Raw genomic sequence first — 12,796 nt, forward strand, 5'->3', positions numbered from 1 at the left:
TTAGTACCTTGGTCCCATAGTGAGTTGTTCTGTGGCAATTTGGCTGTATAGAGTTAGCCATGGTGAGTTGACTGTGGCAAGTTGGCTGAGGTTAATTGCCATAGACCCAAGTAGCGCTCTACCACCTATATTTGGAAGCACTGAATAATTCAGAGGTAGTGCCGTACATAAATTACTTTTGGAGATAACAGAACACAAAACAATGGACACACACTTTCTGGGGTGAGTAAGTAAACCCTAGTTACTAGTATGTGTTATGTGCGTGTGATTATTTCCCCTAATGCACACATCTTTATCATGTTTTCCCCAAACTGCCCTTTTTGCAAATCAGGTATGTCTATTTTCCTAATGTGCATGTTTCTCTAAGCAGGTTTTGGTTAGAGACCTGTAATACAAAATACAGAGAATGAAACAATAAATTGAAGCACTCTTGTATTTTGGTTGTCAGTTAAGGTCCTGCAAATTCACCTTGCATTAACCACTGGAATTAAAAAGAAAGCAATCACTGCTGCCACAGACCGGTCTTTGATGCTATATACCATATTTTTCAGAGTATAAGATGCACCAAGATTTTGAAGAGGTAAATTTAAAAAAAGTTTTTTTGCACTCTGCAGGCCTCCCAAACCCTCTGCACGCCTCATTTTGTGTGAAAAACGGGGAATGCAGAGAGTTTGAGAGGCCCACAAAGTGCTCTGGGGGCTGGCGGGGCAAAAATAAGCCAAATAACGGCCTGTTTTTCACTCTTTTTTGCCTTCCCCAACCCCCAGGGGCACTTTGCAGGCTTCCCAAACCCTCTGCATGCCCATTTTTGTGAAGTGGGCAGAGTTTTGGGAGGCCAAAAATGCTGTATTCAGTGTATAAAACACACCCAGATTTTCACCCTCTTGTTGGGAGGGAAGATGCATATTATACTCTGAAAAATATGGTACTTTTTAAAAAGGATTTAAATTAAAATATTGAAGATTAGGGAGAACCTAAACTATTTCTTCTTGCTTTTGGTGGACCTGAAGGATCTGCAGGTTCAATGCAGTACTAGGTTAGAAACTCCTACCCTTAGTCCAAGACTAAGAGAGACAGTGGATTCATACAAACCAGTATGTTTAAAGTTGTATATTCGAAATTGAATAATTACAAAATCAGAATAAAAAAATAAAGGATAACATAGAAAACATATTGTTTACAAAAATCACCATGCAATGAAACCCTTGTTAGGAGAAAGATTGTGGGCCCAGTGTCCATTGGTTCATATGGAGTTGTTTTAACCTCTGGCTTCCCACGCTTCCCCAATTGCCACCAGCATCATGACTAGCACCCCCTGCCTGCTCTAATATGGAATTGTATGTGGTAAAAGGTAGAATTGCCCAATCAAAAATCCCTTTCCTTAGTCTTTTTTCTCCTCTCCAATCATGTGCAATGCTCAGAGATGCAGTCTAACAGTTGGTTAATCTAGAGTTCCATGGCCTTATGAGAAGATCTGGTACCCTGAAAAGTCTTTTATATTAACTCGTGGTCTCATGATTCAAGGGGAAAGCTGCCCCAACTGAAAACCTTGAGCTCATTGATGGACAGAAAGTCACATTACCCCATGGGTGGACTTGCCTGCCACACACCTTGTCCATCTCAGAAAAACTGAAGCCCTCACTTTGTGGATGGAGAAACAGAAGTGGGCAGCCACCACTTCTTGATGCTTGGACCCTCGCACACCCCTAATCTACTTCAGCCTGTCATCTGCTTAGAAGCTCCCCATCTGGGGGGTGGGAGCTCCAGATTTTACAGCCCTCTTCAACCAGCCTTGCTATTGCCTCCATGACAATATAAGGAAGGAAGGGAGGCACACAAATCCTTGGATCAGGTCATTCCTGCACACCTTCCTGTTGCTGCGACAGAAGATGCTTGCAACTTTGCAATTTTTTATGGGCAAAGCTGCTATTATCATGAAAGGCAGCTTGTATGCACTCTTAAGCAGCACTCCAGTATCTCCTGAAACCTTCTAGTGCATCCCATTTCTAGCAAACTGCCTACTGACATTACATACAAGAGATACGATGCCTCATTGAAGCGAAGGCTCTATAGACTAGTTGCAGAAATATCCAGTTCTGAGTCCATCCTATGCCATAGAAGCTGCTAGGCCAGCCACTATCTCCACACCAGTCCAGCTTACTTCACCAGCGAGGAAAAATTTGGAGTGGGGAATGCTGTGTGCTCTGCTTGAGCTCCAGGAGGAAAAGCAAGATATACATTTAATGAATAAATAAATACATCAGTACATCCTGCTGCTTAGTCCAATCGATTCAACTGGAGGGAAGGAAGTAGCTCCCTTCAAATGTTTTAAAGAATCTTATTTAAATCTGGCAGAAGAGAGGGAAGTTCAGAAAGCAACAATTCATCAGACACACCAAAGCAAACCTTCCCATTTTTCTTTTTCTTTCCTTCTTTTGTTTAAAAAGAAAAACATTTTTGAACGCTGGTAAACTGCTTTTGCTCCTTTCCCAGTAAGGCAGCTCAAAGTGTTCTATGAATCCATCTTTTTTTCACACCATAAATTTTGCAGCTTGTAAAACCTGAGGCAGGTGACCCGTCGTTCCTTAAGATTTCCAGAGATGCCACCTATTTTTCAATCACCAGGACAGATCAAATGTGCCACCAAGAATATGAGGAGCTTTCTCATCTGTTTGAGATCTTCCTCTGGCCAAATGCAAGGGGCGTTGGCCTAACCCATACAAGGAGGTGCCTTCCCAAACAGTCCTTGGCCTGCTTTCTGTCCTTGCTTGGGCAAATCTTCTAGCATCAAGATTCAAGGAGTCGTGAGAGCCGCAAAAGTTCCTTCTGTCTGTCAATCACTCTCAAGGGCTGGATATGGGCCCAGGTTGCAGCTGGACTTCGAGTGCTGAGGGATTGTTCTGAGCCTGAAAGGCAACAAAGCAGGATTGAGGAAATCTATCATCCACAGTTGTTTGAAAGAGGCAGAAAGAAGAGACTGTCACTAAATAACATTTGACAAAGTTTCCTAGCTATAATGAACAAGAAAGTAATTAAATGGACAGTTTTTTCTCTCTCTTTTTTGGCTTCTAAGACAGGTGTGGCCAGTGAGGTAACAAAGTCTCCTGAAGAACTGAGAGCAATTATGTTGGGGGGGGGGTGTAGATGTAGGGCAGTGGTTCCCAAACTTGGCAACTTTAAGACTTATGGACTTCAACTCCCAGAATTCTCCAGCTAGCTCTTCTGGCTGGAGAACTCTGGGAGTTGAAGTCCACAAGTCTTAAAGTTGCCAAGTTTGGGAACCACTGGTGTAGGAGACAGTGATTATTTTAAAGCAAAATAATTGACCCATAATTGCTCAACCCACCTATTTTACTTTTTCCAATGCTCCAATACTCCACCTCCCCTCTGTTGTGGCCCTCTAGCACCCAGCAAAACTGGCAGCAGAATTGGACAGTGAGGAGGTTGGGGAGGAACATGGGCCAGTCCTGGAGGCTGGGGAAGGCTTGGATGAGGGCTCTGCATTGGAGGCAGAGATAGGGCCAAGGCTATCTGGCAGTTCTCAGCTGCCTTCCGAGCTAGACAGCAGTGAGGCAGAGGAACAGCTGGAGCCTGTTCCCAGTGTGCGCGTGTGCAGAGCTGCCAAAAGAAAAGAACAGCTAAGAAATCAGGGCTGACTTGTGAGTAAAGCCAAAGGTGGATGGTGAATGGTCCCTCCCATAGGAAATAAAAGAGGAGCAGAAGAGGAGTGGGCTTTTCCAGGAAACAATTCGTTTGTTTGTTCATTTCCTTTCAGGAGTGTGAAGACGTTTCCATGAATCTCAGAGACTCTGCGCCAAGTCTTTCCTTGCACAGCACTGCGTTTGCAAAATATTTACATGGCAGCTTTCCGAGCTCCATTTAATAAAAGGGGTTTTGTCAGGACCAGGAATCTGCTTTATGCTTTTTGGGGAGCCTAGGTCAGATCAGAACACCCTCAAATACATATGCTGCTAAAAGTTTGCCATCAACTTTTTCCAGAAGACACCCGTGGCTGGAGTGGAGGTGGGGTATTTATGTGGCCCATAGACAGAAGGTTGCCTATCCCTGCTGCAGCCTAAACAGCAGCCGAACTTCAAGATTTAGGAGGCTCACCCCTCTCCTTGTAGATTCCAGGGGCTGAATCCAGATCCTTTTGCATACAGACTCAGAACTCTGTCACGGAACTATAGTTATTTCCAAGCAGTTTTCATGGAAACCTCTGTTAGGACATAGTCCTTATGAAGCAGCTGCTATTGTACATTTGCATTGTTGTAGGGTGGGGGGAGAAAATACCAATGCACCCTTTTGAAAAGGAGAGCAATATGAATCATGTAATGATTTTGACGGTTCCAAAGGAAAAGGCTACAGTTAAACAATGTACAGGAGACACACACACCCCTTCCCCAATTCACTTGCTTACAGGTTGAGGCACGCATTGCCCGAGCTTCTTCCAAAAGATACTGGGGACGACTCCGCAAGGGAGAGAGGGGAACTGGAGAAAGGGAGAAAAGGAAAAATAAAAATGGGAAGTCAGAGCTTACAGAGGAGGAATGTGTATTATTCGTGACCCGACAAAAGCGCGAACGTCATAAGCGCGCCGACAACACCGCGGGGCTAAAACCGCGATGTCAAAAGTGTGCCGACAACAGCGCGCCGACAACAGCGCGATTTAAGGTAAGGTAAGGTTTAGGGTTAGGTTTAGGGTTAGGATTAGGGTTAGGGTTAGGTTTAGGGTTAGGTTTAGGTTTAGGGTTAGGGTTAGGGTTAGGGTTAGGTTTAGGGTTAGGTTTAGGGTTACTTTACAACGCGCTTCTGTCGGCGTGCTGTTGTCGGCGCGCTTTAGGGCTAATTTGTCGCTCATTCGTCGCACGGTTTTGTCACCGCGCTTTAGTCAGGCGTGCTTTTGTTGTGCGCGCATTTGTGGTGGAACCGTATTATTTTCTAGCCAACTCCTACCAACTTCTGCTTTTTCTCATCTACAAAGACATTTTTCTATGTTCCTGAACATTCCAGCTATTATAGTGGCTATTATTATAATGCAAGGATCCTTATAAAACATCATGCTAGGAAAGCTATTTCTCTCTTGACGCATCTCTCTCACCTTCCAACTCAGATCACTTGTAAATCTTCCTTTGTCTTAGGAATGGGATGAGCTAAAATTTTAATTTTTAATAGGCATGAAACACTGACGGAACTGCATTCCGTGAGCCTTTGGCATTTAATCATGCCGGCCACATGACCACAGAAACATCTTCGGACAACTCTGGCTCTTTGGCTTTGAAACAGAGATGAGCACCGCCCCCTAGAGTCAGGAACAACTGGCACATATATGTGAGGGGAACCTTTACCTTTACCTTAAAAATTGATGAAACATTAACCTTACAAATTAGTTTGACGTGCTTGTTGAAAACTGCTTTGTAAAATGAAAGTGGGGTGGAGAGAATCATTCTATTTCATCAGGCCACTGTATTTGTACAAGGGTCCTGTGTGGCAACCATTCTAAACTGCTGTGTGTAGGCTTTGCTTATCTTGATCCTCATTGATCACAATTCCCCCAAACCAGCTCTCTTCTATACTCACGGTTGGGATGACTCTGACAGTGATGTACAAGGTGAACAGCTTTGGCCATCATACGCTGTACAGGATAGATATGGGCTTGTGTTAGATTATTCACTTGTTGTTGGTTTTTTTTTACTTATATACCGCTTCATAGGGCTTTCAGCCCTCTCTAAGCGGTTTACAGAGTCAGCATATTGCCCCCACAGTCTGGGTCCTCATTTCACCTACCTCGGAAGGATGGAAGGCTGAGTCAACCTTGAGGCGGTGAGATTTGAACCGCTGAACTGCAGATAGCAGTCAGCTGAAGTGGCCTGCAATACTGCACCCTAACCACTGCACCACCTCGGCTCTATTCATATTATTCACTTGTTCCCTCTCTATTTTCTTTAAACAAGCTATTTGTAGGCTGAAAAGAAACAACTAACACAGCATGCACGCTGAAGGTACCCCAACCTGAAGCAAAATTTCAGAAACACCAGAGTATTTTTTCCCGGCTAGTGATTTTTCCCCCCCAAATGGAATGATCTATTTCATTCACAGAACAGCACAACAGCAAGTCTTCTCTAATTTTCCCTGCCCCATATCTCTACTCACCAGCTTCTCAAAGTTGACAAGGTTCTCCACCAAGGTACGGTTGCCCTCGTGAATGAAAGTCATATCTGCAAAGTGAACACAAGTGTCTCAACATTCGTTACAAAAAAAAAGAAAGAAAAAGAAATGGAGATCTTTTGCTCTTTGTAATTCTAGGATAGGCTTGAAATCTTTTGAATAAGAGGAAGTGTTCCTCGGGCTTCACTTTTGGTAAGTTCTCAAATATGTACAGAGGCGAAAATGCAGAATTAATTTGCCAGGAGTTTCTTTGGTTTCAATGTAGCCACTGTCAACGGTCTGACTAGCAAACCCAAGAAAAACTCAGGAATTTTGAAATCCCCAAAGCAAAACTTTATTGGAGACACTATTTTGGTACTGAAGAATCAAAACCAACTCTGGTTTTTCCTGCACAATGCTTGTATAGTTAAACAATAGCTTTCCTTTCTCCCTACCCTTGGTTGGTCACATTGTTGAATTATGAATCATCCTTTTGTTTTGAGAACAGTTCACTTTTCTGTTAAACACCTGCATTGGTGCCCTTGGCGGATAGTGGCTCTCAGGGTCCATCTTTGAAGCATCTACATTCTTTCTCCCCACGGTTCTTTGGCAAGTTGAATAGCGGTAAGACCTAAACATTTCAAAAGTGGTTCAACCATGACAGCTGCATTACATTTCATGTTTTAGAACCTCTGAACTAGCTATGGCTGAGGTTTTATTTGTCAGTTACTTAAAACTGCCCCTGTGTATATTCGATAGGATTCCTGCTGTTGTACCTTTAAGAAGGAGGGGCATAAAAGGGATCATAGGCGGAGACAGCTTAGCCGCAGCCAGTCTATAAACACGGTGATTCCAAGAAGGATCCTGGAAAGGAAAAGGAAAAATCAGATGGGATGTTTGTAGTCAAACATGCTTCAGGTAGACTGTTGACTCCTTCAAACCATTTTTCAATTGTGTGGCTTCACCTGAATTGTAAAGGTTGAAGAATTAGCAGGCACTGGCAATCTTTTGGAGGCCAATGGCCAAACTTAACTTTTGAGGCTGAAGGCTACAAAATATGAGCAGAGCTGGGCTTTGGGAGGAGTTGCTCAGTTTCGAATTATTATTATTATACAATTGTATCACAGCGGCCAGTTGTTTCGCTGGATTTGGCATTGGTTACTAGTCGGGTCCCACCCAGGGGCCTAGGACGTCGTAACGTATTTTCGTAATATGTGTGCAGATCCAAGCAGTGCGGCTTTTTGCATTTGACTGATGGTGATTTTGTCTATTATTATTATTATTATTATTATTATTATTATTATTATTATTATTATTATTATTATCATCATCATCATCATCATCATCATCATCATCATCATCATCATCATCTCATTTTAAACCTATATGTGTCCCGGATCATCTTTCAATTTATTTATCACTTTTTTTCTCTGTTTCTTTGCTCAGTTTTGTTTCTAACTGATTCATTTATTTTAGGGCTTACTTTATGACATTTTCACGCATCCCCAGACTTCAGATGATGCAATACTACAGATAACTATAGTATCAGATAAGAGATGGCTCCAAGGGCTGCAAAAAAGGGGGAATAAAGCCTTTGGTTGCCCTCTGCTAGCATCCATGCTTATACGAAGTCCCTAATTATATATTCAGAATTATATATATGGGGGGAAAAATAGCTAAGCCTCATTAGATCACTATCTGACAGGAAACCTCATCCTGCAGTGCCAAAATCTTGCATAATTTAAATGGAGATTCAATGCTACTTGGAATTTGTTAAGTCCCATAATGGCAATATCATGAGATATTGGAGCAATATTTAACAGTGGGTAAACCGATGGGTATGATGTTGAGGCCCTAATGCAAGATTGCAAAGTGGCACCCAATCGCCAGTCAGGTTTGCTGATCGCTTCCTCTCATAAGGGATTCTCTTCCATATCACTCATCTCCTCATGTCTTCAGAGGTCCAGAAATGGATTTCCATTCATTTACTAAAGGACAGATTTCCTCAGCAGATTTTGGAATTAAGGGCCCAAGAAATTAAGTTCTCATTGATTTCATCAGGGAAAGATCTAAATTTGACCAACACAAAATAATTGAGCTCTTATTTTGTGAGAAAGTCTATAAAGAGGATAAGAGGGAGGTGAGGAATATTTCAGAGTGAGGTCTAGGTAGATTATGTTCCGTTAGGCTAGGCATTATTATCTCTCTGTAGAAGGATCCTGATAAAACTGTTGAACACCTGAGAGTCAAAATGTAAATATTCTGACTAACATTAAAACTGCCACACTTAAGTCTAGCTGCAACTCCTAATACAAAACTGGTGCAAGCCACACTTTCAGCACCAGTTCCCTATCGGTAAAATGGGAAACAGAGTGGAGGTATTATTTAAAATGAGAGAACAACACTTCCAAAGACAGAAAGGAACGTCTCTCCACTCACCAACATCCGTTCCATAGTGCCGTATAGCTTTCTCGTTTTGTGCGGAAGTTTCTGAGATAGGAAGAAAAGTCAAAGGGAGAATTGTCAGAAATGGCCAATAGTGCAAGAAACTTGGGGAATTTATTCAACTTATATTTGTTCAAACAGGACTCTGCACCCATGAAAAGAGAGTGGACACTTCAAACCCATAGGTAGAATTTTCATATGTACGTAGAATAATGTTAAAACTTTGTCAACTTTTAGGTAATCCATTAAGAAAAGCTACTAAAAGATTGGACCCTGGACAAAACGGTCAGCCTAAATTGACCAAGAAAGTCTGTCAGGTTTCCAAGTGATAAAATCTATTCAAAAAAGAAATGCGCAAAGTCCATCTTCGCAAACAAATTTCTTTCATTTAGGTAGACATCAAATTGGCAAAGTCTGTTGTAATTCCAGATGTGACACAAACCGGAATTACACCACATCATATTGTAAGTTAGAAACATCCCTCAAAAGTCACATTCTCCAATAAACATTCAATCCACATTGCCCAGTGTCTTCAAACTCCACCTTCCGTTCTCACCAGAAGCAGTCTCTGTTACCACAGAAAAGGTGGTCACTTAGCCAAAACAATCCTCACTAGCTATTCACTCCTTCCCCCAACTTAAGAATGTGATGAGCCCGAAAAATCTCTTACACGGCAGAGAGAAAGAAAAAAAGGAATAAATGAGTATAATAGAGAGCTAAATAAAATGGCTACACATATGTCAAATTCAGGCTCGTCAAAGGCCTTGCTTCTTGGCATAAGTCACATCCTGTCAAGAAAGGAGATGACTGAAAATCAGTTCATATAATAATATGATTTCTCAACATGAGTAATGTTTTCCTTTGAACTGAAAAGGATGTGAATTGTCTGTGAGCCTTAGCTACCCAAGGATGCCTCAACAATTTGTGCTCAATAAAATTTCTAAGGACAAATTTGTAGCTTCCCAAACTGAATATCTGTACTGTAGCAGAATATGCAAGTAACTCATTTGCTACCTATGTGATCTCTTAGTGATCAGAATACTATCCATGCTACAAAGCATACAAAATTCAACAAAAGCCGAATCATAGAATGAACCACAAAAATAAACAAGCAGATGTAATCCTTCTTAAGGCTGATATACGGTTCATCCAGTCGATATTTCAAAATCTGGCTATTTCCCTAGGTATTGTGGGCTAGGATGAATAGACATCCTATTGCAAGAAGGGTATAAATGTGAGACGGGTCACTGTTAATGATTGTTTGCTTTTACATTTGAATCATTGTTTGTCTAGTTCAGAGAGGGGTACAAACCATCGGTTCCACCACAAAACCGCGTTTGACTAAACCGCGCTCGACGAAACCGCGGAGCTGACGTCATCAACAGCGCGACAACAGCACGGAGACAGAAGCACGCTGTAAACGCTAAACCTAAAATTAACCCCTAAACCTAAACCTAACCCCCCTAAACCTAATCCTAAACCTAACCCTAAACCTAACCCTAAACGTAACCCTTAACCTAACCCTAAACCTAATCCTAACCCTTAACCTAAGCTTAAACCTAACCCTAACCCTTAACCTAACCCTAACCCTAACCCTAACCCTAACCCTTAACCTAACCCTAAAGCTAACCCTAAACCTAACCCTTACCTTAAGTTGAATCGGCTTGCTTTCAAAGCGTTATTTAAAGCACCCTTCTTTCTCCGCGCTGGCTGTTGTCGCTCTGTTGATGACATCAGCGACGCGGTTTAATCGGGCGCGGCTTAGTCGAGCGCGGTTTTGTCGTGCCACGCAAACCATCCAGGGTTACAATATAGGCTAGGCAGTCATATAAATTCCCAATGTTTCAGTGTTCACACATATCCAATGTTCTGCTTTGCAAATTATTTTTTAAATGAAAATCACAACTTGGTTTTATAGTTTCCTCTTTTAAAACACTGTTTTAATTGCAATTATTGCAAAGTACACTCTTCTGTATCAACTTTGCCACAAAGAGATATCTTCCCCATGTATTTATATGGTTCCATAGTACTCCAAGAGTTACCACAACCCAGTTCGACAACCCAGTTCAGAGTCATCTGCCTTGCAACTCCCCCTAAAATACTCATTTGGACCCATCTTGAGCCAAATCTACTTCAGCTTGGGGCTGACAAATTATACAGCTGCAACAGTGTTTGCAGTTTTTGACACCACATCTCCTTCTTGTCCATAAATGGACATATTGCAGGATTTGGTAAAGACACAGTTTTAAAAGGATGTATTAATACTTGATTTATCCATTGTTTTATGACGTCAACTTGGTTTGATTCACTTCATCAAATATGAAACTCTTAATATGCAGATGTTTTCCTGTACTGGAATTCTATGGCTCATCACCCTCTTCCTAGTTTCTAAGAATCTAACTTCTTGTAAAAAGAATTGCCTGAAAGATGGGTGGCAAATAAATAAGTAAATAAGTAAATGCCAATGGAGGGGAAAGCCCAGATTCTCCTTTCTGGGCATTCCTTATCTATTTGAGATACTGGAAAACATGTTCCTTTATTAATTCCTTTAATTTTGCTACTATCCTTGACTTATTACCCAGTAACTGATTCTTAAGGCCTGCTAATAAGCTTCCATCCCAAGAAGATCTTGTACACATGATAATGCTTTATAGGCCTCTTCAATCCCAAACTCATTATTATGGCTACACAAAGTACACATGTCCTTGATCAGTATACTGTACTCCATCAATTTGGGAACTAAGCACAGCTTCAAGAGGGATACACACAGGGGGCGAGTGTGAGAGATTAAGAAGACACCCACCTCACCAACCAGTTCAGCTGAATCAACCTTAGCAATCAACGGAGAGATAGTTTTTTTATAGTCAGATCATCCTCATATCCCATGAACACATACAATCAGACTGTGTTTGCTATTTTACATCCCTTCATTTCTTTAATCAGGACCCCATAAAAAGGATAAAAGATCTGGGAAGAGTCTTTCAAAGTGCTAAGTGTGAAATTGGAAGATACAACAAACTTGTCAGCCTCTGCTTTGCTGTTGCTTCGGCTGCCATGAAATGGGGAGGGAGGGCATGGTATTTGGGAGGGGTTACTAATTGTGCTGGAGGAAGGTTCTGGAGCTCAACTGCCTGTCGGACTACGCATGCGTAGGAGGTTCCCGCCAGGACTAACGGCACCGACATTCCATCTTCGTGATGCCTTTTGAAGTTATCTCACACCTGACACTTGGGAGAATTATGATTGGACTGTAACTGTGATGCCAAGGGGAGGGGTATGGGTTATTCTATATATCAATCGCTTTCACGCCTAAATAATCAGACTTCGCTTCGCTATGCCTTTAATCATTTATAATTAGTAAAAGTACACTTGATTTCTACTCATGGAGTCTCGTGGTCTTCTTTCCTAATTATCTAATGGAGAGGTTCAGAACACAGTTCAAGTTAATGTAGGAAAATAGTTTCAGACCAAGCATGTTGATTCAACTGTTTCCCCTTCTCTGGAGAGTAGAAATGTACCTCCCAAGTCCTAGAAAGGCGGCTGATGGCAGAGTGGCTCAGGCCGAACATCACGGCAAAGAAGGAATTCAGGTTTCTTTGGTCTTTTAGGCTGAAACCAAACACACAGAAACACCTTTCAGTCAAGGGAGGAAACAAAATTGATGATAAATTGCAAGTGTTTCCAAAAGGAAAAACAACAGAGGCACCATTCCTAGAGCATCAAGTTCTCTCCCGTGGGAAGAAACATCTGCTTCATTTTCAGAGGTCTCCAAAAAGCAAACCAGGATCTATAAGGTGAGGTTTCAATACTCTAAGAGAGAGAGTCATCCTAATGGTGAATAATAGCAGTAGCCCAAGGCAGGAAAAAAAATAACCTGCTTTTTATGGATGACATGTCACTCAATCTCTTGCTTTTGGTCAGGCTGGCTGGATTCCTGAATTACACTGCTTTAAATCAGAAAGTTGAAAGTAGGAAAGCTGATGAAGGAACCAAAACATGGGATTTTCTATGAAAGGAATAAAAACTATTCTCTCAGGAGGAGAACAAATGTGTGGGCTGAATCTAAAGGTATCTTATGGCGTAATTATTTTTGTCTTGATTGATACACCTCAAGGATCTCGTGAAAAGGAAACAGATCTTGCAAGGCCAGAGTCCATCTAACCGAATATTTTCATAGTTAGTACCCTGTTTCCCCCCAAATAAG

The 12,796-nt window shown here is 41.7% G+C and overlaps 1 protein-coding gene across 3 annotated transcripts in view; it reads right to left on the bottom strand.

The window, feature by feature from the left end:
- Positions 1–1,095: 1,095 nt before the first annotated feature.
- Positions 1,096–12,796, bottom strand: part of RAPGEF3 (Rap guanine nucleotide exchange factor 3) — a 78,764-nt gene continuing 67,063 nt past the window's right edge. For all 3 annotated transcript variants that reach the window (XM_087710647.1, XM_087710649.1, XM_087710648.1), the window contains 7 exons: positions 12,111–12,201; positions 8,587–8,637; positions 6,924–7,011; positions 6,154–6,218; positions 5,581–5,635; positions 4,421–4,492; positions 1,096–2,906 (listed from right to left, as the gene is read on the bottom strand). In XM_087710647.1, the coding sequence (XP_087566773.1) occupies positions 2,788–2,906; positions 4,421–4,492; positions 5,581–5,635; positions 6,154–6,218; positions 6,924–7,011; positions 8,587–8,637; positions 12,111–12,201 (541 nt within the window). In that variant the 3' untranslated portion in view covers positions 1,096–2,787. The remainder of the gene's footprint in view (positions 2,907–4,420; positions 4,493–5,580; positions 5,636–6,153; positions 6,219–6,923; positions 7,012–8,586; positions 8,638–12,110; positions 12,202–12,796) is intronic.

This window comes from Thamnophis sirtalis, unplaced genomic scaffold, assembly GCF_051295495.1.
Source record: "Thamnophis sirtalis isolate CommonGarterSnake01/CBP01778 unplaced genomic scaffold, rThaSir2_p1.2 scaffold_3, whole genome shotgun sequence".
Lineage (NCBI taxonomy): Eukaryota > Metazoa > Chordata > Lepidosauria > Squamata > Natricidae > Thamnophis > Thamnophis sirtalis.